The sequence below is a fragment of the Daldinia loculata genome (assembly GCF_022478755.1).
Source record: "Daldinia loculata strain CBS 113971 unplaced genomic scaffold F4817scaffold_57, whole genome shotgun sequence".
NCBI classification, from domain to species: Eukaryota; Fungi; Ascomycota; class Sordariomycetes; order Xylariales; family Hypoxylaceae; genus Daldinia; species Daldinia loculata.
In genome coordinates this window covers 193,010-216,183 of record NW_026054911.1, presented here as the reverse complement: position 1 = coordinate 216,183, position 23,174 = coordinate 193,010, and the positions used below count along the sequence as shown (strand labels likewise).

At 45.4% G+C, this 23,174-nt stretch overlaps 8 protein-coding genes across 8 annotated transcripts; 5 read left to right on the top strand and 3 right to left on the bottom strand.

The window, feature by feature from the left end:
* Positions 1 to 1,526: 1,526 nt before the first annotated feature.
* On the top strand, positions 1,527 to 2,258 carry F4817DRAFT_319293 (uncharacterized protein; the record flags this gene model as incomplete). The annotated part of the gene is made up of 1 exon (XM_049301043.1): positions 1,527 to 2,258. One exon carries the CDS (start codon positions 1,527 to 1,529, stop codon positions 2,256 to 2,258), a length of 732 nt encoding a protein of 243 aa, XP_049155745.1.
* Positions 2,259 to 4,374: 2,116 nt separating this feature from the next.
* Positions 4,375 to 6,160, top strand: F4817DRAFT_348191 (uncharacterized protein). Its single transcript, XM_049304656.1, has one exon. The coding sequence runs from the start codon at positions 5,121 to 5,123 to the stop codon at positions 5,541 to 5,543; it is 423 nt and encodes a 140-aa protein (XP_049155744.1). The 5' UTR covers positions 4,375 to 5,120; the 3' UTR covers positions 5,544 to 6,160.
* Positions 6,161 to 6,550: 390 nt separating this feature from the next.
* Positions 6,551 to 8,154, bottom strand: F4817DRAFT_232126 (actin-related protein, ARP1 class). The gene is made up of 3 exons (XM_049298937.1): positions 7,721 to 8,154; positions 6,888 to 7,658; positions 6,551 to 6,833 (listed from the first exon to the last, which is right to left on the bottom strand). Exons 1-3 carry the CDS (start codon positions 8,027 to 8,029, stop codon positions 6,771 to 6,773), a joined length of 1,143 nt encoding a protein of 380 aa, XP_049155743.1. The 5' UTR covers positions 8,030 to 8,154; the 3' UTR covers positions 6,551 to 6,770.
* A 646-nt stretch (positions 8,155 to 8,800) lies between these two features.
* F4817DRAFT_319290 (MFS general substrate transporter) lies at positions 8,801 to 10,687 on the bottom strand (the record flags this gene model as incomplete). Its single annotated transcript, XM_049301042.1, has 5 exons — positions 8,801 to 9,021; positions 9,088 to 9,865; positions 9,917 to 10,387; positions 10,441 to 10,577; positions 10,636 to 10,687. 5 exons carry the CDS (start codon positions 10,685 to 10,687, stop codon positions 8,801 to 8,803), a joined length of 1,659 nt encoding a protein of 552 aa, XP_049155742.1.
* Positions 10,688 to 11,106: 419 nt separating this feature from the next.
* Positions 11,107 to 13,133, top strand: F4817DRAFT_232066 (putative monooxygenase). Its single transcript, XM_049298936.1, has one exon. It carries the CDS (start codon positions 11,555 to 11,557, stop codon positions 12,956 to 12,958), a length of 1,404 nt encoding a protein of 467 aa, XP_049155741.1. The 5' UTR covers positions 11,107 to 11,554; the 3' UTR covers positions 12,959 to 13,133.
* Positions 13,134 to 13,172: 39 nt separating this feature from the next.
* Positions 13,173 to 13,649, bottom strand: F4817DRAFT_319288 (uncharacterized protein; the record flags this gene model as incomplete). The annotated part of the gene is made up of 2 exons (XM_049301041.1): positions 13,173 to 13,212; positions 13,465 to 13,649. 2 exons carry the CDS (start codon positions 13,647 to 13,649, stop codon positions 13,173 to 13,175), a joined length of 225 nt encoding a protein of 74 aa, XP_049155740.1.
* Positions 13,650 to 15,543: 1,894 nt separating this feature from the next.
* On the top strand, positions 15,544 to 17,404 carry F4817DRAFT_348176 (glycoside hydrolase family 93 protein). The gene is made up of 2 exons (XM_049304655.1): positions 15,544 to 16,360; positions 16,439 to 17,404. Exons 1-2 carry the CDS (start codon positions 15,663 to 15,665, stop codon positions 16,827 to 16,829), a joined length of 1,089 nt encoding a protein of 362 aa, XP_049155739.1. The 5' UTR covers positions 15,544 to 15,662; the 3' UTR covers positions 16,830 to 17,404.
* A 2,695-nt stretch (positions 17,405 to 20,099) lies between these two features.
* Positions 20,100 to 23,146, top strand: F4817DRAFT_348162 (uncharacterized protein). The gene has a single exon (XM_049304654.1). The coding sequence runs from the start codon at positions 20,538 to 20,540 to the stop codon at positions 22,818 to 22,820; it is 2,283 nt and encodes a 760-aa protein (XP_049155738.1). The 5' UTR covers positions 20,100 to 20,537; the 3' UTR covers positions 22,821 to 23,146.
* Positions 23,147 to 23,174: the final 28 nt, after the last annotated feature.

The following is a 23,174-nucleotide window of genomic DNA, read 5'->3' as shown; positions in this document are numbered from 1 at the left end:
TTAATACAATTTTTATTAAATTTAAAACTAAAATATTATAAAATAATAAATAAAATTATTAAATATTTTTATTATATTAAAATATTAAGATTTTAATTAAAAAAAAGTAATAAGTTTAAAGTAATAAATAACACGTTATTTATTAATAATATAATAAATTATAAAAGTTTTTAAATATATATAATAAAATTATTTAACAAAATTATTAAATAATAAATAAATAAATAAAATATAATTATTATATTAATTATAAAAATAAAATTATTAACTTTATTATAAATAGCAAAAAAAGCTATATTTATTTTTAAATTTATTAAAAAATTAAAAATATTTTTAAACAATTTTACAATTATTATATAATGTAATAATTATTAAATTATTTAATTAATTTAAAAGGATATTAATAAATTATAAATTAAATTAAAGTATGTAAATATTTACAATTATTAATTACGTTAAAAAGTATATAAAAGTATAATATATGTAAAATATATATTATTAAAAAATATAATTGCAAATAGTTTTATTAAAATATTTACAAATATATTTTTTATAAAATTTAAAAAGTAAGTAAAATTGGTAAATATTAAAAATAAATTGGAAAAAAAAGTTTTAAAAAATTTAATTAACAAGATTAAGTAAATTCCTTGGAATTTTACAAATTTATTTAACGGTGACGTTTAAAAAGGTGTGTAAAATGTACTTTAATATATTTTAACACGTGATTGTTTATTACGTGTTATTTAAACATTTAAATTTATTTTAAGTGTTTGTAAAAAAAAATAATAATGTTTTATTTTTATTAATTAATTTAATAGATTAATTTATCTAATAAATTACCCTGATTAAGTACATTATTCAAATTTTATACAATTTTATACAGTATTTCACTGTATTACTACTTTTATACAGCACAAAAACAGTCATACTATCTACCTTTAAGCATGCTGACAAGATTCCAATGTGCTTTCAAGCGTTGCTTATAAGATGCAATGATGTTTTATGTCTTTAAATAAAACCCTTACATGAACCAATATGATTCTGGACGAGACATTCGGAACAAAGGATACTTTCGGTAATTCCATTCACGGGTTTCCATAGTTTAGATCAAAGTTCCTCGCAGAATAGCGAAGTTATTTCCCTACCTTCTAGAACCACCTTATGATATGAACCCCAGATCTCTTAGATTACAATACCTCACATAAAGAATGTTATCTGGTGTCTTGATAAGAGATATCATAGCTAAGCCCATGTAAGTTCATCCCTGAAGATTCCAGCGGTCCGTTAACTGGTTTTATCACTGGGAGGAACTGGAATATTAGGTAGGTTTCCAGGCCTATATTTCTGGATAGCTCGAAGACTTTAAATAAGGACATGGGGTCTTAATTTAAGAGAATAATCGTGACCATTATTAAATATTTAATTACCTCTTAACTACTATTGACCGTATGTAAGCTTTTTACAACTCTATTGTTTTACCTTGAGGCCTAATTATAACCATATGCCCTTGGGCCGATGCAATCAGCATGGTAATAGAAGGAACTATCGTGGCCATTACCATTCTCCTTATTATTCCCATAGCGGTCTATTGGAGAAAAATCCCGGAGGCTCCTGCTCCACGAGTATACACTTCACAAGCCCCTCAACAAGAACTTTCGCCTATTCAATCACCCTCTAGCGAATGGAAGAAAACTAGCATCAGCAAAATGGCAGCATTGCTAAGCCATGTCACAACCGGATTTGGTAAAGGCAAGATGCGGAAGCGCTCCCAGAACGATTGGAAACCGGGTCGTGGCTCCTCATACGCAGGGATAGTGTCTTTAATCCAAGGCCTCAACGAACCCTCTTTTCCGCGTGACTATTTCGCCTTCCTTCAACTCAACGATTTATCGATTTTTTTCACGTACGAGAATGGGCCTCTCTTACAATTTCACGACGTAGAAGGAGTCGGATGGGATGAGAATGGCCTTGAAATGCGGACCTTTATGGAATGTCTGATCGGAAAAGCAGCTTTCAACGCCGTCGTCTCCGAGATAGAATGTATTGAATCCCTTATGCCACCATTGCGAGTGTTACGCATAGAAGTACTTAATCGAGTATGCCTCATCGGACCTGAAGATTGTCGGCGAATAGCCGAATTCTGGGAGTCTCTACTAGCCCACATGATTGTATCCGATGATGCTAAGAAGGAAGCTTCCCGTTATTCTAGAAAACACTTTGGATGCGCTTCTCCGTTCGTGATGATGAAGTCCCAGTGAAGTTGGATTGTCGTGGAACATAGCGTGAGGAAGACAGGCACTCGGATATACCCAAGTTTTTCGCACTATCTAGCAGAATTAGCAACAATGGAGGAACTACAAACGGATATACGCGGTATCAGGCATATAGAAAGACGAATTGCTGCCTCTGACCGTCATATGTGGATGCCCATCCTTGCGGTAGAAACTGGACGGCCACATCCTGCTAAAAGGGATTACCCAAATCTTCGCCTTGTTACGAGGGTCAGGTCATAAGTCTACTGAGACCCGTGAGCTGCAACTCCTCACGAGTAACTACATGCGTACCTAATGGATAGAGATGGAAGCGGAACGTATTACCCGATTTACTATTATACTTTGATATGTAATTTAATAACGAACATGATGCTATGCTACTAAACTCTTGGAAATTTCATCATTCCGTGACAGATGTACGCTCTCGTAGAGATTCACTAATGAAACTTCTGTATAAAATTGCAATATTTTCTCTTGAAATGGCTCGCTTTAACTGAAAACAAAGCTACTCGTCGATATGATCGATGGTTCCGGGGAAGCAGGCGACAAGAGACGACACCACAGTTGTGTCTGGGGTAAAGTGTGGTTACTCCACCAAGAGCCGTAACGTTCTATCGAATCGTGACTAAAGAGATGGAGATTCCCAGTTTGATCGACTGCACAAAAGTGGGAAAAGGGATGGAGATGACCGTTAATGACTGTGTATAAATGCAGCTGAATTGGTTGACGCCATAATAAGATGTTAGGTAGCCATGGTGCGAAAGTAGTGAGCGAAGACGCAACGGCAGTTATTCGAAGGCATGTTGCTCGTCAGGGGTAACGAAATGTCTAGAGTGAGGCCGTTTCCATTGCGTTTACATTAACTTAAAGCTAGGTATTATAGGACATACTCATTCTTCACGTAGCATATGCAACGAATATTGGGGTCGCATCTAAGGCTAGGTTGCAGTTGAGGCATCAAACGAGATTTCCGAGTTGAAAATATCGAAGAGCGGACTTACGAGGGACGTTCATGAGCCATAACAATAAACGTTCGCTTGTCTCGGCATCGTTATATTGAGAATATGCACGGACGGAGTAATGAATACTGGGTTTAGTTCGCCGCTGGTTGAATGGCCGAAGAAAATAAAAATATTTCCCAAAATTTTCAGGTCACGAAGTGTTCTCCTTTTACTTACCGCTTAGTGGTCAGGTGGTCCAAAGTAACATAGCCTGTCCGTCGCCTGTCCTGCCCATCGTGGTCCTCAAAACGTTGCGCTAGAGGGTCGAGGGGAGCAACGGCAGATCGACAAGCGCGATCTAAACTCGGCCAAGCCGAAATCTGAAAAGTGCGAAACCTCCTTTTTTTTTTCTTGCTTGTTACCAACTCCACATTTGTGGATGTTGTCCTGGACTCTTACGCGGTTTGAGGATGAAGCGGCACACAACCAAATTTTTTATTATTTTTTATTAACCAGCCGAATAATGGTCCACATCGTGATTCCTATGAGACTAAGTCTTCGATGTGGTATCATCCCTCGGAGATGCACATACCGTCGCAGCAGTTCGCTTCAGCTGGTAAAATGTAATGCTGTCGACAGCACAGCAGTTACAGCGAAGTGGCCGGTGGGTGCTGAAGCCAGCATGGCTTGGACATGCTCGACATGGCAAATCGCCTATTAGAATATAAGCATATGGCGAGATTTGGTCCTTAATTGATCTCAGCCGTCGCCAACCAATCAAAGAGGCCAGGCTTTAGATCTATTGGTTCACGAATTGTAGCGGCTCTTTTCGATCAACGCCCCGTACCTGCAGTGGATTTACATGGACTACACGGGGAGAAGACTGAGGATTGGCTGATCCGTCTTACATATATGATATATCTACATACCTAAACAACAAATATACGTACAGCATGACGTTTGCCGGGCCTTTGTTCCTACCTATGAGTAGTTATGTATACTGAGTACCAGACCAGTCAACAAGATTCCAGCTCGTCCAAAAGCAGAAGCGAGACCAATTACACTACGAAGTACACCACCAATTGCACCACCGAGAGCCCATTCTTGCCCATCCTGCACGAATCCCTGTCTAGTGGCGAGGGAGCAAACTATGGGGTAATAGTTAGGTACAAAAAACTCCTCTGCAGGTCTCATGATGCCTTTACCTAAGACCCGATTTCGTAACCACATCAACTTTTTGCCAGTCTGAGAGCTCCTGTTAGCTAATTCCTTGCTAATGGGATCCATCACGCGGTTACCCCAGATTCCACTTATACATGTTACTATACATGTTTCCCTTACGATTTGGGTCCCGCCAAGACGATGGTTTTTCCTGTCCAAGTGCACCGGAATCTGCCTGCCTGGTTCTATTTTCCGAGTCTCCCAGCCCTAGGAAGCAAAATTCGACCAGACCATGTTGTCATCTCCACGCGACGAGCTGCGCCGGCAACCTCGCCTAGCGTTTCACACAAAGTCTTGCGTGCGCCGCGTGCCTTATGCCATCTCCTTGGGGCCATGAAAAATTTTCCTTAATGGGATTTCTATTCTACCCTAGGATCGAGTACGTAGTTACGTATCGTGGCCGGCTTTGTTCCTATGTAAACTCTTGTCCTGGTGCCACGTGTGACAAATCTGGAACTTTCTTGAGAACTATGGTGTAATTTATGACAAAGGGGTTGCTCCCCTGGCCACGATGAAATTATGTATATTAGCTCGTGCCCGCCATCCCACTGACCCATCTTAGGATTTGTTATACTATTTTGCTGCCACTATTCATCATTAAAGCTTCTCAACGGAAACAACATCCACCTAAGCTCACAAATACCGGAGACGTATCAACATCGTTGCTGTACAAGAGTAGTCCAAGATGACTGAACTCACCATCACCGAGCCTCACCCAACCGTCCCGAAGAACTCATACACCCACTCGGGACGAGGTGGCGCTGGTAACTACTTCCGGGCTCCTAGCACAACACCGTCGTCCGGCGTAGCGACAAAGCCGACATCAGTGCAACACACCACATCGCGCTTCTACTCCGGACGAGGAGGAGCAGGCAACGCGCACGTCGCAGCCGCGAAGCCCGTTTTATCCTTCGACGAGGAGTTCACCCACAAAAGCCACATCGAGGAGAAGCCCGTCGGCTACGTTGGCCGGGGCGGCGCCGGAAATGTCTACGGGGCCAGCGGCCCTAGCACCTCCCGCAAGGGCAGCGATGCTTCCAGCCAGCACAGCTCAAGCAGCTCAGGTAGCTTGTCCAATATATGGAGCCGCATAAGCCACCGGTGCTAAGAGTCGCAACAGCTCCCGCTAAATGAACATCCAATTATTAATTCACCACGACATATTTTTTTTTCAACATATTGCATACTACACACCATCATCTCTCTACTTGATCATCATCATCATCATCATCATCATGGGAAAGCAAGGCGCATCGGAGTTTCGGGCATCATCGTACCCAATCAACTACGGGTATGAACAGGCAGGCAAGCAGGCATCATGAGCTCTGGAGACAGGGCACGGGAAAAGGAGGACACGAGAGAGAGAAAAAAAAAGTTTGGGGCCTCAGAGCAAACAGGAAACTCGAAAATTTGGTTTACGGGAGAAATAAGGATATTGGGGAACACTAACACCCACAACACCATCTTACCTATCTTCCCCCCTTCCGGCTGGCAGACTCCGGGACGAAGGAAACCTCGCAACAACTAACAGCAGTGTTTGTTTCTGGTGAATATTTACGAGCGATATATACCCCCCATAGCGACTTTTCAGCTGAAAAGGTCTTTGCGTTTTGAGGTTTAGGAAGGCATATAGCATTCCGCTAGATGGAACAGACATAAGTAGTTGATATAACTACAAATAATTAAAAAATACCTATGAATTATACTCCCACCATCCGTTTTTGATTCGAGTTTACATCGCGTAGAGTGCTACCTTGCTAGTGTTACCATACTATGTCTTTAGCCTCCTTAGTTTTTCTTTCTGTAACCTCAGCAACACCTTACTTAGGTCACAGACTATTTAAGTCTGACCTACCTAACCTAGTCGAACTCAAAACACAATCGTACCTAAGGTAGAATCGTCATCACTATTGCGTAACACCTATATCATCATATGGGATCTTCAACGCCTGGGTATCATTCATCTACATAGACGACTTAAGTATTCCGCCAATAATCTGACACACAAGCTTGCCGGCTTCTCTCCCCTTTCCTCTCCTGTCCTCCCATCTCTTCCCCTTCAGACATTGCGAGAGCCTCAACTTGCTAGAAGGTCCTTTGCAGCCATACACTATCTACTACATCTCTGGACTGTTGCTTAGAATGGAAATGAGTCTCTCGCTGCGCTTACGCTATGCTACCTTACCATGAAATCCCCTCATACCTATTACACTCGGACCGGGAGATGGTCAATTCGTAACTTGTCAACCTCCTTTCCCTGGTCCGAGTCGTAGCGATTTGTGAAATCTCCCCGTTCTATTTTTTAGGTTTCCGAAAAATGAGATAGGTAGGGAGACTATGTCAGTTTCTTGTGGATTATGTCGGGGTCCTCGTGCCAGTCGTCGATGCTAACCCACATCTATTATTCTATTAGTATATCTTTAGTTCAGGGATAGTGAAACAGCAAACGCACCTTTCTGAACGTGCTTAAGCCCGCAAGAATGCTACCTCCGATCCAGGTCGAGTACTTGCGTTCGGGCGGTGCGAAGATCTTGATCCGCATGTCCTTGACAGCCAGCTTCTTGACTTCGCTCAGCAGGCGGTCACCGAACCCTTTGGTTAGGGTGCTACCGCCAGACAATACAATATTGGCGTAAAGCGCCTTACGTAGGTCCAGATCTGTCCTGTTGATAGAATCTGTCACGATCTGCTGAATACCCGGATACTCTAACCCGATGAGTTCGGGGTCGAATAGGATCTCGGGCGCACGGAAACGCTCCTGGCCCACGCGCAGTCGGTTACCGTCAGGTAGCACGTACTCTGCCGTTTTCCCCTGGTCTAACTTCGCGCTCTGCCAATCCTTCTCCTCTTGCTTAGGGTTTATAGCCACGTATGAAACAGCTTCCTTGATTAACCGCACGACTTCCTTTTCGGCGCTCGTATGGAAGACGTAGCCACTCTTGCGCAGCAGCGTCTGCATGTACTCGGTGACGTCACGGCCGGCAACATCGATACGGCGCATAGAAGAGGGGATCGCAAACCCCTCGTATACGGGAACCGCATGCGAGACACCGTCACCCGAATCTAACACGCAACCCGTGGTACGTCCGCTGGCGTAGAGAGAGAGAACAGCTTGTATGGATGTGTATAGGGCGGGAACGTTAAAGGTTTCAAAGAGTATTTGAGCTGCCGTGTCACGATTTGCTCGAGGGTTAAGTGGTGGTTCGGTTAAGAGGACAGGATGCTAGTGGAGATATCAATATTAGAGGTGTGATATTGGAATAGGGGTCCCAGGGTCATACATACCTCTTCGCTGATAGTCTTGAGTCCTTCGCTATAGACATACTCCCATATCTTCTCCATATCATCCCAATCCGTGACTATGCCATGTTCTAAAGGGTATCTTATCTTTAGGAGCCCTCTCAGCTCCGTCGCCGCCTTTTGGCCAATGAATACCTCGCCTTCTAAAGCACCGGCAAGTACTCGCAAGTGCTTCGGTCGACCTACAAAGGAAGGGAAGTAACATTTAGGTAGATCGTCTCCTGCAAAACCCGCCCGAATTGTACCAGAACCATTATCCAGTACAATGGGCGCGTTGTGGAGGGAGTCTGTCATTGTGGGCGTCTGGGCGTTTAAACAGCTCTTCGTCTGTATCCACTTCTGTCTCCCCTTTACCCTTTGCACTTGACCCTTAACCGTCTAATCCCTCGCTTTCGAATCTGAGAATTGCGAGTTTTTACTCTTCGCCACCAAGCCGTAATTTTCGCAAATTACAATCAGATAAAGTCGGTGTCCTCCTGTTTATTGACCACAAGGGCTCGTAGCAGTTTGAAGCGAATTCGGAGATTCAAGAGTATTATTATTAACTATAAAATAGCAAGTGGATGTAGAAGAAAGGGTTCGGTCGTCACCTCGTAAGTCCAAGAAGCATTTCGTGTAGTGGTTGTCGAGTGGGAAGGTTGTGCAGCGTTGGCGATTGGCTTGGGACAATTTTTCGGCGAAGCTTCAAATTCACGACGCGCCTTTGCCCAGGTGCCCTTTCCCTTTCTTTGGATGGTTCAGGAGCTCCTGCAGGGGCTTGTTGTCGAATGGGGTACGTATTTACACGTGGCCCGAGCTTCATTCGCTTAGTGCACTGACCACTACCTTATCTCGAATTGCCCACTACGCTAACAGGTACGAAGTACAACAAGAAATATCGCCAATCAATCGCTTTTACAAAAGTCAATTCTTATTCTTTACTCTTGAGCATCTCATAATCTTGTAATGTAAATCTAGTTATGGAAATTTCAAATTTCTATTCAAACAAGCCTCACAGCGCATCAATATTAATGATCCCAAATCTCATCTCAATACTATTACGGTAATAGTACGGATTATTACCACCTAATCTTCGTGCATGAATCGATGCAGCGCTTCGTTCCTGGCGATATTCTCCCTAATTCGCTTGCCGAAAATCCATATAGGAATAGTCAATACATTCACGGCAACAAACACAGCACCAAGTACGTTGAAGACCGCGAGGACTCCATATTTTGCTAGCCAGTCGTTGACGAAATAAGTCAAACCAAAAGTTAGGATGTTTCGAGCATTGATAGCCACGAATGCTGTAAAGAGATAATGATTAGCATATACTCGAGATTCCCACTAACAATGAATAAGAGGAAGTATACCTTCTTCGCTTAGCTCCTTATGAGCGTCGATGACATAACCAAAAACAGATGCATTAGACAGAGCAAGACTCATGTTTGCTAAACCAAAGCATAGAACCGGCCCGGACCAATGAGTTTGATAATGAACAGTAGCGCCAAATCCAAAGAAGCCGACGATACCAACAAAGAATGAGATGATAATTGGTGGTAGTCGGAACTCGGGCTCGTAGATACCACGATTCTTCTTGGCCAGGTACATGCAAACCCAGTCGGTCAATGGGCCCGACAAGACCTCACCAACGAAGGTGAGAATGAAGGGGGATAGCGAGATCAACCCTGTTTCCGATACCGAGAAACTGTACGGTGGAGCCGTAAAGATGACTGCGTTCACGACGCTGAATACCACAATCCAAGTCAAGGTGACCCCGTAAAGCAAGAATGCCCAAAGGACGGCTGGATAGAAGAAGACGACGACCGGGCGTAGAAAGATCTTCCAAAGGGGCGTGTTGGTATAAATAGTACCACTCCAGAGTTTCAAGCTTCGTAGATACGAATCCTTGCGTTCAGTCACCACACCAGTCTCTATAGTTTCTACCTTGGCACTGTCTGGTCCGGATGAGGTATCCTTCTTCTCTGAAGTATCTGGCTTGGCATCATGGCTGGTGGCATCTTTAACTGCTAGTTGTTGCTCAAACGACCGTCTTCTATACGCGGTTTCGGGGACAAAGAGTATCACGAAAGGGAGAAGCATGCCAAAGATTATGGCACACCAGATCAAAGTCCACTGCCAGCCTTGATCCTACGAATATGTTAGCGAGTTTAGCGCAGCAGAGTCCCAAATATGACTTACTTCGATAATATAACCGGCAATAAGAGCACCTCCGCTTATACCACATAACAAGAACATATTCCAGACGGCGATTCTAGTGGCCCGTTGGTGGACATAGTAGATGTCGGCGATCGTGCACTGTACGAGTATCTCGTAAGGTGCCATTCCTAAGCCGCTCCATACTCTGCTACCCAAGAAGCTACTGTAGTCCTTCGCAAGGGCTCCCCAGATGCTTCCGGAGAGCATAATGATGCTCGATACCACATATACCGGGCGCCGCCCAACCTTTTTAGCAAGCGGGTTGAAGATGAATAGTGAGAGCCCAATCGTCAAAACTACCCAGGCTGTTGCTTGGGAAAGTGTATTGACCGTTACATTGAGCGCCGCGGCGATTTCAACAAAGCCCGGTGAAATCATCGGCCCATAGGCGCCCACAACTCCGGCAGAGAGACCTACGACAACAAGAATGACATCTTTGCGCCATGTCGGCCACTACATTCTTGTGAGTTCCTAATTCCCAAGCTTCTCTGCTGTAGTAAACTCACATTAAGAGGATCGTTGGGAGAGTCGCTTGGCTGAGGAGTCAATATGATATTGGAATATTTCCCGGTACCATGTTTGAGCAGCTCTCGAGAGACGTTTCGGTATTCGTCCGGTATATCGGACTGATCCGTAAGTATTACTGGAACTTGGATTAGCATCTGTTTTACCGCTTTTTTCACTTTAAAAGGTTTCCGTACCTGTTCCAGGGACATGTCCCTCATGCTTGCTCTCGAGGATTCCCCAAGGCATCGTGCCAACTTGCTTTGACGCGAATGATCCAGTAGTCTTTTGTCTATTGTTCTACAAAATCAATTGACGTTACTAGCACACGTCTAGGGGACAACCATGTCTAAATACATATGTAACAGTTGGAGATCCATGTTGATAAGCACTGACTACTCCTCGCGGTGGCCATGAATGTACAGGCAAGGGTTCAAATGACGGCGAGACGCATATGCAGTATAGCGTAGCATCGCGCCGCTCCCCGTTACGATTGCCAACAAAATAAGCACAGATCCACGGACTTTCCGCACATCCTAAACCTGATTAATAGAAACTCCACGTCTCTAAACTTGGGGAAATAAATATTCTACGGGGTATCAGACGGCTCCGCGAGCTTCCCCACTCGGAATTGAACAAGGGGTTAACGAACCAGAACCGAAGTATCCTATCCCATTGAACCTTTCATTGGCTACTCTCAGCAAGGGACTATATGAAGCCTGCCTGGGGTAATCACCTCAACATTTAACCATCATCTCGTACTACGGTCCAGAGACTACCGTCGCGGCGCAACTGCCGATACCCCTTCCAGGTCCAGATGCGGGGAATGTCGATTCTAATATAGTGAAGTTGAGGAACTAGATAGGTAAGTTCATACCTCCACCATGGAGATTCAGCAATTGCCAAGTAGAAGTATGTGCCGCCCGGCTAGTTTAGATGTCATGTGAGAACGCGAGGCCTATACAGTTAAGTTAGACTGATCCAGCCAGTTGATCATACCCGAGGTCAACTCGAAGACGGATTAATGATAAACGCCTACTCCGCCAATCCCGATGTTTAAGAAAGATAGAGGGACGATCGAAAAGATTTCTCAATAAAACGAATATATTTAACAAAATGGCCGAGTCACAGAAATCTGCGCAGACAGGCATCAAGGTGATCGTGGTGGGTACGGGTTTCGCAGGACTAACAGCCGCGATAGAGTGCCACCGCAAGGGACATGATGTATTAGTGCTCGAGAAATTCCAAGAGCTTAAGCTCCTAGGCGACATTATTTCATTTGGACCCAACTCGTCGCGATTATTCCGTCGATGGCCAGGTGTCGCCGAGCAATTGGAGCCCCTTAGTATGAGAGCTGACGCGATCACTCTGAAATCCTGGAAAGGAGAAACACTCTTCACCCAATACTGGGAGGGTGAAGATGCAGAGTTTGGCATCCGTTATGATGGCCACCGCGGCGAGTTCCACGAGGTCGTTTATAACCATGCCAAAGAAATCGGCGTCAAGATTCGGCTCAATGCTCGTGTCGAGGACTACTTCGAAGACGATAAGGAAGCGGGCGTAGTCCTTGACAATGGCGAGCGAATTACGGCTGATGTCGTGATCGCGGCCGAGGGTGTACGTAGTAAGGGCCGCAAGATTGTTCTCGGATTTGAGGATAAGCCCAAGCCTTCCGGCTACGCTGTATACCGCAGTTGGTTCAGCGCCGACGAGATTGCAAAGGATCCTGACACAAAATTCTTTACCGAGGGTGGTGACAAGCACGTTGCTTGGCTCGGCCCGGATGTACACTTCATCGCAGCCTGCATGAAGGGGGGTAAGGATTTCTCGTGGGTATGTACGCATAAAGACGAGGCGGATATAGAAGAGAGTTGGCAACTTGAGGCGCCGCTGGAAGACGCGCGCAAAGTGCTCGAGGGCTGGGATCCTATCGTACAGAAGATCCTGGACAAAACGCCGTCGCCCCTAATCGACTGGAAGCTCGTCTACCGCGACCCCTTACCAACATGGATCTCGAAAGATAGGCGTATCGCTCTGATTGGTGACTCGGCCCATCCGTTTTTGCCGACCTCTATTCAGGGGGCTTCGCAGGCAATGGAGGATGGAGTCACGATCGCCGTATGCCTGCGCGAATGCGGCGGCTCCGACAAAGTCCAGGAAGCAGTCGCGGCATTTGAAGCGATCCGATACGAGCGCGTCAAATCTGCCCAGAAGACGGGTGAGCAGACACGTGACATCTGGCACAAGGCGGACTTCGACGCTGCTAAGAAGAACCCCGAAAGCATGAGGCTAAGACGCGAGGCCTGGATACTCGGGTTCGATGCTGAGGAATATGCCGAGGATAACTACGAGCGCACAGTTGAGGTCCTCAGACGCACGGGCTTACACGATACTAGTGAGGCAAGAAAGCTACACCTGCCTGAAGGAAAGCACGGGTATCTTGAATACGGAAATGGAAATGATAAAGGAACTGATATTTCTGCTGCCGCTCATGCGGTCAACGGTACTGTTATATCATAAATAGGTATATATATATATATAGACACATAGAAGAGGTTGAAGATGGTCGACAACGTTGTACGACTTCCAAGAATGCAGTACGACTCCAGACGATTTGTCCGCTTCTCCTTCTCAATGCTCCCTATTTGCTCTTCTTCAAGTTGATTAGGTAGTGAGCCGAAACGCCTCTGATATCATCATGTAGAAAACAGCCAGTTATTCTGTTTCTCTCTGGCTAACCAAAAACGCCTTCCGGTGTCGTAAATGCTGGGATTCTATGTACAGGTGTATAATCGTCGAAGTAGTGAATGGTAGGTATTATATAACCCGGTATATATGCAAAGGTAACACATGTTCGAAGCGAATTAGAACTATCCCATGTGGCCGTCGAGGACGGCCTTGCAGATGAAAGGCCAAGAGAGGAAGCCGCCTAGAGCAGGGAAGTATCTAAGATATGACAGTCAGCTTCATGTTCTTCACCATCTGTAGGTATATATATAGGGGTTCGAAGACGGGATGAAACTTACACTGCAGCAACACCGACACGAGCTCGTGCGATGCGGCCCCAGTCACCGCGCTGAGACGGGCCGGCTGAGGGGAGGGCTTCAGTAGGGCCCTCGACGATCCTGGCTGATTGACGGAAGCCCTTGAAGGCTTGCCGGGCAAGGGCGGAAAGGGGGGATCGGGCGGCGTGAGCGGCGATAGCTGACATTTTGATTTTAGGGGGTTGAAACTTAGATAGTTTAAGAAGTGTGGATGGTTGTCGTTATAGTTCAAGTGTCTAATAAGACAAGGTTTCGAAGTAGACTTTTTTCTGAGTTGAGATGAACTTCTCGAGAAGTGAGATGTCTATATTGCTCTATTGAGACTTTGGAGAGGAGATGTCTTTTTTGAAATGTTTTATAATTGATGAGTGAAGATGTCTATGTTGCTGCTGCTGATGATGATGATAATACACATTATTCCAAATTCCCAGACTCGCGGCCGCTCTTATATTACATGCTAACCCTCCGGCTCCTACGGCGAAGGATAATAATAATCACACTCCCAACACTCCACGGCCCCAGAGCCAGAGCCAGAATGTTCGTCGATACTGGCGAACGTATGACCCAAGACCCGTTCAGGGCTTAGCTGGGAATCCAGCGCCGCGGTTCTGACAGGTAGTTCGGGCTGGTCCATGACGGCATGCGGCACCTATCCCCAGAAAGCTTACCGTTGACTCCTGTACATACTAATAGGTCTAGGGGGGTAGTCTGCGCCTTGGGTATCTGGTGAGGGCAGTCATCGTGTCACGCCACGCGGCTGCGCGTATTCAGCTAGAAGGGCGATATCTGGGTAGCCGGCGAAAAGGGACCGGAGATGAGAGGCTGAAAAATCAGGTCGTTGGGTGCGCGCTTATGGCATTCTGGCCTGCTGCGTGGTACGATGCTAGCGACGGGTGGTGTGATCGGAGTTGGCCGATGGGTTGTGGGAGTGGGTTAAATGGGGGAGAAGAGCGGGTCGGGTTAAAGATTTGACAACGGGAGGGAAAGTCTGGATTGAGGCACGTGATTTTGTGTGTTTCTTACTAGCCCGAGCTTATTTTGGTCTTTTCTGTCTGTCAATTATTACTTTTGTGCCTATATTTGATGCAAGCAACCTTGTTGCAATAGAATGGCTTCGACTATATAACATTTGTTGATATTCGCCTTTTTGATATACTCTTTTGTGTATCTGATTTCGCATTTTAGCTTCTCTATTCTGGTATCTCTTCAAAATAATACGTTAAGCGACAAGATCCTCTATTAGCTCACTTACAGCAGACATAGCTCTAGACCATCAGAACTCGAATCCCGCGAAATTATAACTTCGCTTGTATTCATAATTCTAATACAGAACTCAAAGTAGCCATCATGGTCTCGATAAATATGATAACCTTGACAGCTCTAGCATAATGTTGGTTTTGCTTCAGTCTACTAAATATACCCGATTTCAACAAGACCGAACTTGATGTCACATCGCCGCTCGGTAGGAGCGAGTGAAACACGTTCCCAATGCCCAAAAAGTACAGCACATCTATCTCTAATTGATTGAAACGTTCCATTACCTGCCTAATTGCGCACTCCTCAAGGCGTTGCAAACGAATACCAAGGAAGCCTTAGACCTTGACTATAGCGACTTTGTGCCCCTTGTAAAGCTTAGCTTTATACACCCAAGATACGAATTCTAAGATAAACTTACAACAATGATAGCGCACGATCCAGCCCTAGAACATCACGGCTCTCGGAACTGCTACAAGCCCAATGGCTGGCACATACCGACTTAGCGAAACCATCTTCTCGAATAAGGATTGGAACCGGCCTGCTAAAACAAGCCAAATTCAACTTTCACCCTTGTCGGCGCTCTCTAAGCATCTATAAGTAATCCACTATGCTCATATTGAACTATACAAAGACCACTATGTTGCCAAATCTGGATAGTTGCACTTGACAATTGGACCTTGCATACTACTATGCATATTCACCTGGCTAGTTAATCCCATGATGATTTCGCTAAGGCGACAGAATGTCTCCCGGTAGAGGAGCCGAGGATACGATGGCATTCCTAATGGTAGTACTAGCACGGACGTTGCGATAATGTGTCACGATGTCTATATAATAACTATCTGGCGCCCATATGATGATCTACATAGGCTGTGTGATGATCACAATCTACATAAACTACAAGCATATCAGCCCTGTGCATCATGTTCGTTTCTAAGATCTTCTTCGCGGCACTTGCCATCGTCGGGGTAGCATCAGCCGCCCCGGCCTCCCTTGCCAAGCGCCTACCGGGCCGCGTTGTGAAAGCCGGTGAACCGGTAGTGATCGACACCAACTCTGAGTACGTCCGAGTTAGCTTTATGAACGACGGCAGCCTGCTTGGCGGATACGCTGCCAGGGATGGCACTCAAAACGTCTTGCGCGTCGTGAAGTCTACCAACGGCGGCCAGTCGTGGGAGCATCTCGGCGAAGTGTTCCGAGGCGAAATCGCAACCCACGACATCAACAACGCCATGCCGCTTCAGCTGCCCAACGGCCGCATCCTGTACGCGTACCGGAACCACGATCGCACGGGCGACGACTGGCATTACACGTACTTCCGCATCTCGATCTCGTACTCGGACGACGGCGGCAAGACCTTCAAGTATCTCTCCACTGTCGAAGAGCACGTCCCGTCGGGCGTCAACGGCCTTTGGGAGCCGTTCCTGCGAATCGCTAGGGATGGATCGCTGCAGTGCTATTACTCTGCTGAGAACAGCGGGGGCGACCAGGACAACTTCATGAAGTACTCCACAGACGGCGGCGCGACGTGGTCTCACTGGGTTGCCGTCTCGGGCGGCGATAAGACTTCTCGCGATGGTATGGTTGGCGTTGCGCCTATTGATAATAACGGAAATCTCATGTCAGTAATCCCCAGCCATCGAGTTCCTCCCTGCTATCACACGAACCTTGAAACCCCCCCACTGACATCTCTCCCCAGCGCCGTCTTCGAAAACACCGAAAGCGGGGTCTTCTCAGTCAACTACGTGCTCTCGCACGACGACGGACGATCGTGGGGCTCGCGCGGCCGGCTGTACACGGCGCGCAACGGGAAGCTGGCGGGGGCGCCGCAGGTGTACAACGTGTGGGGCACGCTGGTGGCCAGCTTCATGACGAACGAGGACGTGGAGGGCACGAGCGGGTACGACGGCGCGCAGATGAAGGTTATTACTAGCGTGGACGGCGGCAAGACGTGGTCCGGCAGCGTGGTTACCGGGGAGGCGGCGTCGCATTGGCCGGGCGTGTTTAATCGCGATGCTACGCATTTCTTGGCGCTGTATTCGAAGGATGGGCTCGGGGCTGTTAGTCAGTTGTATGAGTTGAAGGATTAGGGCAGTGGTTGTTTGTGGCGAGGTCTGTCGTTGATGGCGGGTGTTTGCGTCTTAGGTCAGGCTAGCTTCTGAGGAAGCTGATCTTTGTTTGGTCTTTGGTCGTTTAACCCAAGTTGTATATAGTTCCATTTGTCGTATATATTCTACAGACATTACGAGTCGTAAATATAAATTTGATTGTCAATATGCTCGAATCAGTTGCTGTAGGATATGAGGCTGAGGTAGGTGCTATTACCCAAAGCCTCTAATTGCATTTTCATCTTGTTGATAGGGAAGTATTCAAGAACGTTGACAGACCTGCATACATTAGGTCTCGTAGGTAAAATTTCCACCACTACCTGTCAGTTCCAATGGAAAGCTGTATCCTATCTCTCGAGGTGTTTGGCATCACATCATTGTAAGGGGCGTCGGCTGCAGCGTTGAGATTTATTGTTGAGTGCTTGGCGATTTGTTCAACTACGATCGGATTTGTATTATTGGGCCACTTAATGACCTGCTACGTGACATCGGCCGCTGGATGCATTTATCCTAGGTGACTCTACTACAAAATCAGCGAAGTCATTTAGTTGTAGGTGTATTTCATACATCTTGATTAATATGATCTATCGCGACTATCCTCGTATACATCCAACCCAGGCACACGTACGCTTGGGATGCATGCTTCCGACGATGATGTTGAACCAATCAGATTTGGTCGATGGATGTGCTTGCTTCTAGTTGGCTAGAATCTAGCCACTAATACTGTCGCGAAGAAAGATGATAATAGCCTTACATTCTACAGATGCAATCGCAGTTTCACAAAGTATGTGGACTCATTTAGTTAGGGCTCTCGTTTAATCATGTAGGTATCTTATTCATATACTTAATTACTGTGCGGGCTTGGATGTAGGGTTTCGACAAATGTACAGGATATGGAAACAGTAATATAGCTTGTATCTTTTATATTATCATTAGGTCTAAGATGTAGTTTTAGTTAACCAACTACTGTTTGTATTGTTTAGCATTGGAGGAGTTTATACCCCCTTCCACCCGGGAACTTGCGGTACAATGGCACTATAGTTGCGGTGGTATGAAAAGACAGTCGGTAATTTTTTAATATATAAGTGGACTTGGATGCGACGTAAAGAGCACTTGAATTTGTTGCTGCTTTAGGTTAGTTGTTTATACCAAGCATGACAAAATAACCAAGGCTTATTAAATTAATTCAGTAGTATAGTATATCAAATTGCTGTGTGTAACGTGATATTGTACTGATATTTATAAGGAAAGTTAGTTAAAGTACATAGATAACTAGGTACGGAATAAATAAACTCGTTTTATAAGACTATTCTTGGCATGTACTATTGAAATATTAAGGTAGTCTTGTGCTATTATCAAAACTAATACATAATTTAAATAAAGCGTGGGGGAGTCATCACCCTCATGTATGGCCGCACCATACAACATGATATCGAATACGAACATTGTAAGTCGCGTATTTTAAGCGCGCGCTATAAACGTGACCGATACCTATATTGCTTGTTTATTATCGCGGAGACCTAACAATTATCAGGCACATATGACAGCATAGTAAAATTGATCATTTCTTAGGTAAATATTAGCATACGAGTTTTTAATAGCGCTTACTGCGATGGTGGATAGTACGCGACGTGTCAATTATGCGGTTGGGAATCCGGACGAGGAATATTGAAACGTTGCTAATAAAGGGTCTTATATGATTGGTGATTGGTCCTGGTGGAGGCGGTCTTCTGATCGAGATATAGTGTACTTGGATGAACATTGACAGAACATCAACTAAATACGTGGATAGAAAAGAATAAAACAAGGAGCGACTTTAGGTATATTTAGATGTAATTTACGTAAGTACCTAAATGTAAAATATTCGCGTGTGACATAGTGGATAGTGCAAGTGCAAGTGGTTATATTAATCTCGGCCGGTAATTTCCTATTTCCATAAGTTAAAAAGGTTTTCCTGCATAAGTAACCCTCTATTTCAGATCTAACAGGCAAGTCCATTCTATTTCATGACTAAATGAATATAGTATCAGGTTTGTACATTAGGTAACGATGGTAGTAATTTAAGTTAGTAAAAAAAAGGTACGGCTCTCGAAATCATTTCCCAATGACCTCGAATTATAAAGTCCGTTAAAACAATAGTCCGACAAGCGACTCCACATCTTAAACCTATCGCACGGGCCACATTATGGACTAAACCGTCGACGCTAATTCTACTACATACAGCATTGACTTGTTCCTAGGAAATTCATCTTCTATTATGTGCCAGACTATCTTCCCGGTTGCATATTCTTTTCCCGAATGGTCATTTGCACACCGACTTGTCAAAACCGTTGTTGCGCTGTGATGAAGAATATTCCCGTAACATCAAAAACCCCATTTGCATTTTACGCAGTGTAAAATCCCGATCGGCGCGATCCCAATCCGTTTTGGTGTCTAAGCTTGCCAGCTAAATCCCCCTACGGACCATCTTACGGACCATGACGAGGAAGCCTTGCAGCCGTATTAGATCGTATACCGCGAGGGTATTAATCGCTACCGGTATGTTGTTTTTAAACATTTTTACTTACTGCTCTTCACTTTAAGTCTTTTTTTTTTGTTTTTTTTGTGGCGAGGCTGGTCTATGATGAACAAATATGGTAAAAGGGCGGACTGCATCTATGGATACTGCTGGTTTTAAATTCTATAACCCGCCTCAAATTCTGCCGGTGTTTTCTATTTGAGAACGCGTCTTCAACCCCCGCAACATCTTATGTAGGACTCGCCACACTTAAGCTATTGGCCCGTCCATCTCTTCGGGGAGAAGGCAAAGAAAGTTGCAGCAATAGCTGCATGTTCCGCTATATAGGAGCCTAGCTTTGCATTGCCACCATAAAGCAGGACCAAAGGCTGCGGTGAATATACCCCCCCAAACTCTGGGGATCGTGATAAGCGAGGTTCGGAATTCGAAGCCGGTGTATCCTGCAGGTTGATGACTCAAATTAAAAACTGAAAAGATCTGAGACAAGCCTCCCATTTCGTTATCATTTATCGGGTGTGCATACTAGTTATTATATCCAATCTAACATTGTCTATAGGACCTCATTTCTTATTGGTACCTAAAGATATAGGTCGGGTATACGACCACCTTTCATCTTTTTAAGAAACGACAGTGGGCAACATCACAAGACGAATTGTTTAGGTATTCAAGCCACCTTTTTAGCAAGCTCTTATTTCTCCTATCTCTGTTCTTATTGCTACCGCCATTTTTTAACGGGCTTGTTCAACCATTTCAGTAAGTACCTGCTAGTCATTCACCCCGCCAATTCACTTTTTCTTTTTTTCGTCTTTTAAATCATCTACCCGTATTATCTAATGGTGTCTTTTCCTCGTTTCTACTTTTATGCGATTTAGCAATCACATTTGCCTGCAGCGCATCCCCACGATCTCTCACTCATTTCGTAGCTTTCAAGTATTGACTTTCCACTTGAGGTAGTTCCCAGTGTAATCACTGAAGTTATTTCCATCGTAAGGGAAAAGGCGGCTAAGATGACACGACTTCGACAAAACTCAAGGGAACGAACGCAGGTATCTTATCGTTATTTTCATAAGCCCTCGCGGCTACCCACACATTGGGACTTAACGAAGCCTCCTTCCTGCCGTATCACGTTCTTAGATAGGGTGTGATTGGGTTATCCCAAAAAAATTTGAGTCATGGAGAATAACCAGTACATCTTACAACAATGCCAATTCGAAGAATGCGAATCTACTATCTTCATCAAGGGACCTTATTGCACAAAGCATACCGATGACATAGACGCGTTCAAGCCTGCAACCGTCATGACGCCCTCCTCTACTCCAGGTCATCAGCAGCCAAGCAATGATCAACATTTGCAAAGGCCCGCATCGCAGCCCACCACTGCCATGATCCCCCAATCAGAGAAGCTGGGAGATGCTATCACTGTGAAAGCTCCTCTTCTAATGGCGGGTCCTGCGAACGAAAAGAAGCACCTTCCCACTAAAATGGTGGCGAGAAAAACTGCCGGCAACGCGTTTTCCAACTCAAAGCACGAACCAGTAGGCACTCGCAAGTCTGAGCCCAAGCTTCCTTTTTATGCTAGCTCTTCTAGAGGCATTGCTTCCTCGAGTCAACGGCCACCAAAACGGCCAAGGTTGTCTACTGATGTGGATAAAGGCGAAATAGAGGCCTATCATCGTGTTTCCTCATTTCCTGAGAGCGGCTCTTATCCATCTCCTGTGGCAGCATCGACTAATATTGGTGAACGTGATCATGAACCCGTGGCAGCTTCTGACTTTGCTCTTCGGCCAAGGAATGGAATTTCTTCTCCGTTAGAAACGCCATCAAGGCGTGGATCACGGGATGATCGTCCAGCTCCGAAACCTTTCTACAAGGATCGGCCACGTAAGCAACAAGGTCTATATGACAATTCCAAGAGTTATGAAGTTCCAACTCACGAGATCATAGACCTCACAGAGGATGACAATCCTCGCCCCCAACCTTCGAGCAAAACCGTTGAAAATCTGAATGTCAGTATAGAGAAGGATCAAGAAGATCATACTGGAGGTCCAAACCCTCGCACTGCACATATCGCTTCTGAATCAAGACGCGAGGGGGAGTCAATAAAGGTGCAAGTCTCTAAAAGTAAAGACACGAATAAGCCTCATCGAAATAATGCAACAGGTCGGAAGGAGCAGAACAGTGTTCGCAAGATAAATTCCAATTTGATAATTCGGCCCCTCCCGCGGAAGCCTCACGTTCATATCGCACCTCGGCCCGCGCCGACGTTGCCTTCGCCAGACTCGCAGGTCGCTTCACCGCCAACGGAACCCAAACCAGCCAACGACAAACAAGTCTCTGTCCATCGTCCTAAATCGCCCCTTGAAAACCCCGCAGCTGAACCCTGTCAGACCGATAATCAAGATCAACAAAAAAGCGCTGTACCAGAACCGGCGGAAGATACTGGAAGAGTTGTCAATGGTGCTGCTACTGATCCCCCACCAGTAACGTCTACTGCTCCTACTACAATTGCAACGTCGGACACTACAAAGGTTAACGGGGTGCATCGCATACCACAAGTCCCGACGAAGGAACAGGTAAATGAATATATACGCAATATACTTGAAAATCCGACAAGGATAAACATTCCCACCCCCAAAAGCCCCAGAATTGATTTAGGTACCCCATTGCCTCGGTTAAATTCTGAGGAAGCATCTGATCCCACACACCAGTCACCAAGTAGGGGAGATTCGGATCCTTCAGATACGCAGACACTCGGTAGGTCACAGGTGACGGAGAAACGTCCCTCGGCAAAACGCCATCAGGCCGTGCCAAAGACGGCGCAACCTACCAATAATCGAAACACAGCAAAGAGACCTGCCAATCCACCGGTTGACGAATCAACTCTTGCATCTATAGTTCAAAACCGACGCTGGAAACACCTGAACCCCGAGGAAAGGCGGCAGGTCTGGATATCTAAACATGATCCCGATAAATTCGACTCTTATATCTACGGCAAACTTAATGAAGCTAATAGACCTGGCTCTACATTGTTCGGTCTACCTGAATATCAACAACCTCCGCGCCCAACTCGTCCAGCAACACATTTTGGTCATATAGACCCGCGGGTCCACTGGACACGGCCCCACTCCAAGAAGTGGTATCTTGAAAAGCAGAACGAGATTCGTGAACGGGGAAATAGAAAGAGTAATTTTAGCCAAGTTGCAGCCCGTGCAGTAAAGCGGAGACGAGAAGAAGGCGACGACGCGCCCAGAATCGACTTACCTGATCGAGTGCGGAATAACCCCGCCTGGTTATCCGCTCTAGATGAATTGGACGCGATGGCAGACCAGTATTACGCGCAAAGGCATCATGTCCGTCAAAAAGGCGTCCAGAAAAAGGAGATGGAAGGTAAAATTATGGCTATGGATGAAGATAGTGATATCGAAATGGACGAAGATCCAGCAGAGGCCGTTTAAAGGTTCCAAAAGTGAGCTATAATTCCACATTTCTGGCATGACTAGCCGCCCGTGAAGTTAATTGTCCGAGGACTACTCAAAAATGCACATATATAACGTTTTTGGCTGGCGCTGCTACGAATAGCTAGGCTCTCAATGGCATGGCAATATGGATAATATGGAAGTGATTTTTAGAGAGCATTGCATTGGATGGTGCGAGGCGTCTTCGGAGAGGGAAATACCACCGACTAGGAGGTGGCTTTAGGTTCATGGAAGAGCTAGAAATACTAAATGAACCAGGATGGTTCGAGGTAACCAATTAATAATATACACCTTGATCATATTTACATGCGATTCGGATATCCTGCGAAATTA

Excerpts from the sequence above, each read along its gene's own strand:
- F4817DRAFT_348191 (XM_049304656.1), top strand. The coding sequence starts at position 5,121 with ATGACTGAACTCACCATCACCGAGCCTCACCCAACCGTCCCGAAGAAC.
- F4817DRAFT_232126 (XM_049298937.1), bottom strand. The coding sequence starts at position 8,029 with ATGACAGACTCCCTCCACAACGCGCCCATTGTACTGGATAATGGTTCT. Across the intron at positions 7,659-7,720 it reads TCAAGACTATCAGCGAAGAG|CATCCTGTCCTCTTAACCGA; the intron begins GTATGTATGACC and ends TATCTCCACTAG. Across the intron at positions 6,834-6,887 it reads GCTTAAGCACGTTCAGAAAG|ATGTGGGTTAGCATCGACGA; the intron begins GTGCGTTTGCTG and ends ATAGAATAATAG.
- F4817DRAFT_232066 (XM_049298936.1), top strand. The coding sequence starts at position 11,555 with ATGGCCGAGTCACAGAAATCTGCGCAGACAGGCATCAAGGTGATCGTG.
- F4817DRAFT_348176 (XM_049304655.1), top strand. The coding sequence starts at position 15,663 with ATGTTCGTTTCTAAGATCTTCTTCGCGGCACTTGCCATCGTCGGGGTA. Across the intron at positions 16,361-16,438 it reads GATAATAACGGAAATCTCAT|CGCCGTCTTCGAAAACACCG; the intron begins GTCAGTAATCCC and ends ATCTCTCCCCAG.
- F4817DRAFT_348162 (XM_049304654.1), top strand. The coding sequence starts at position 20,538 with ATGGAGAATAACCAGTACATCTTACAACAATGCCAATTCGAAGAATGC.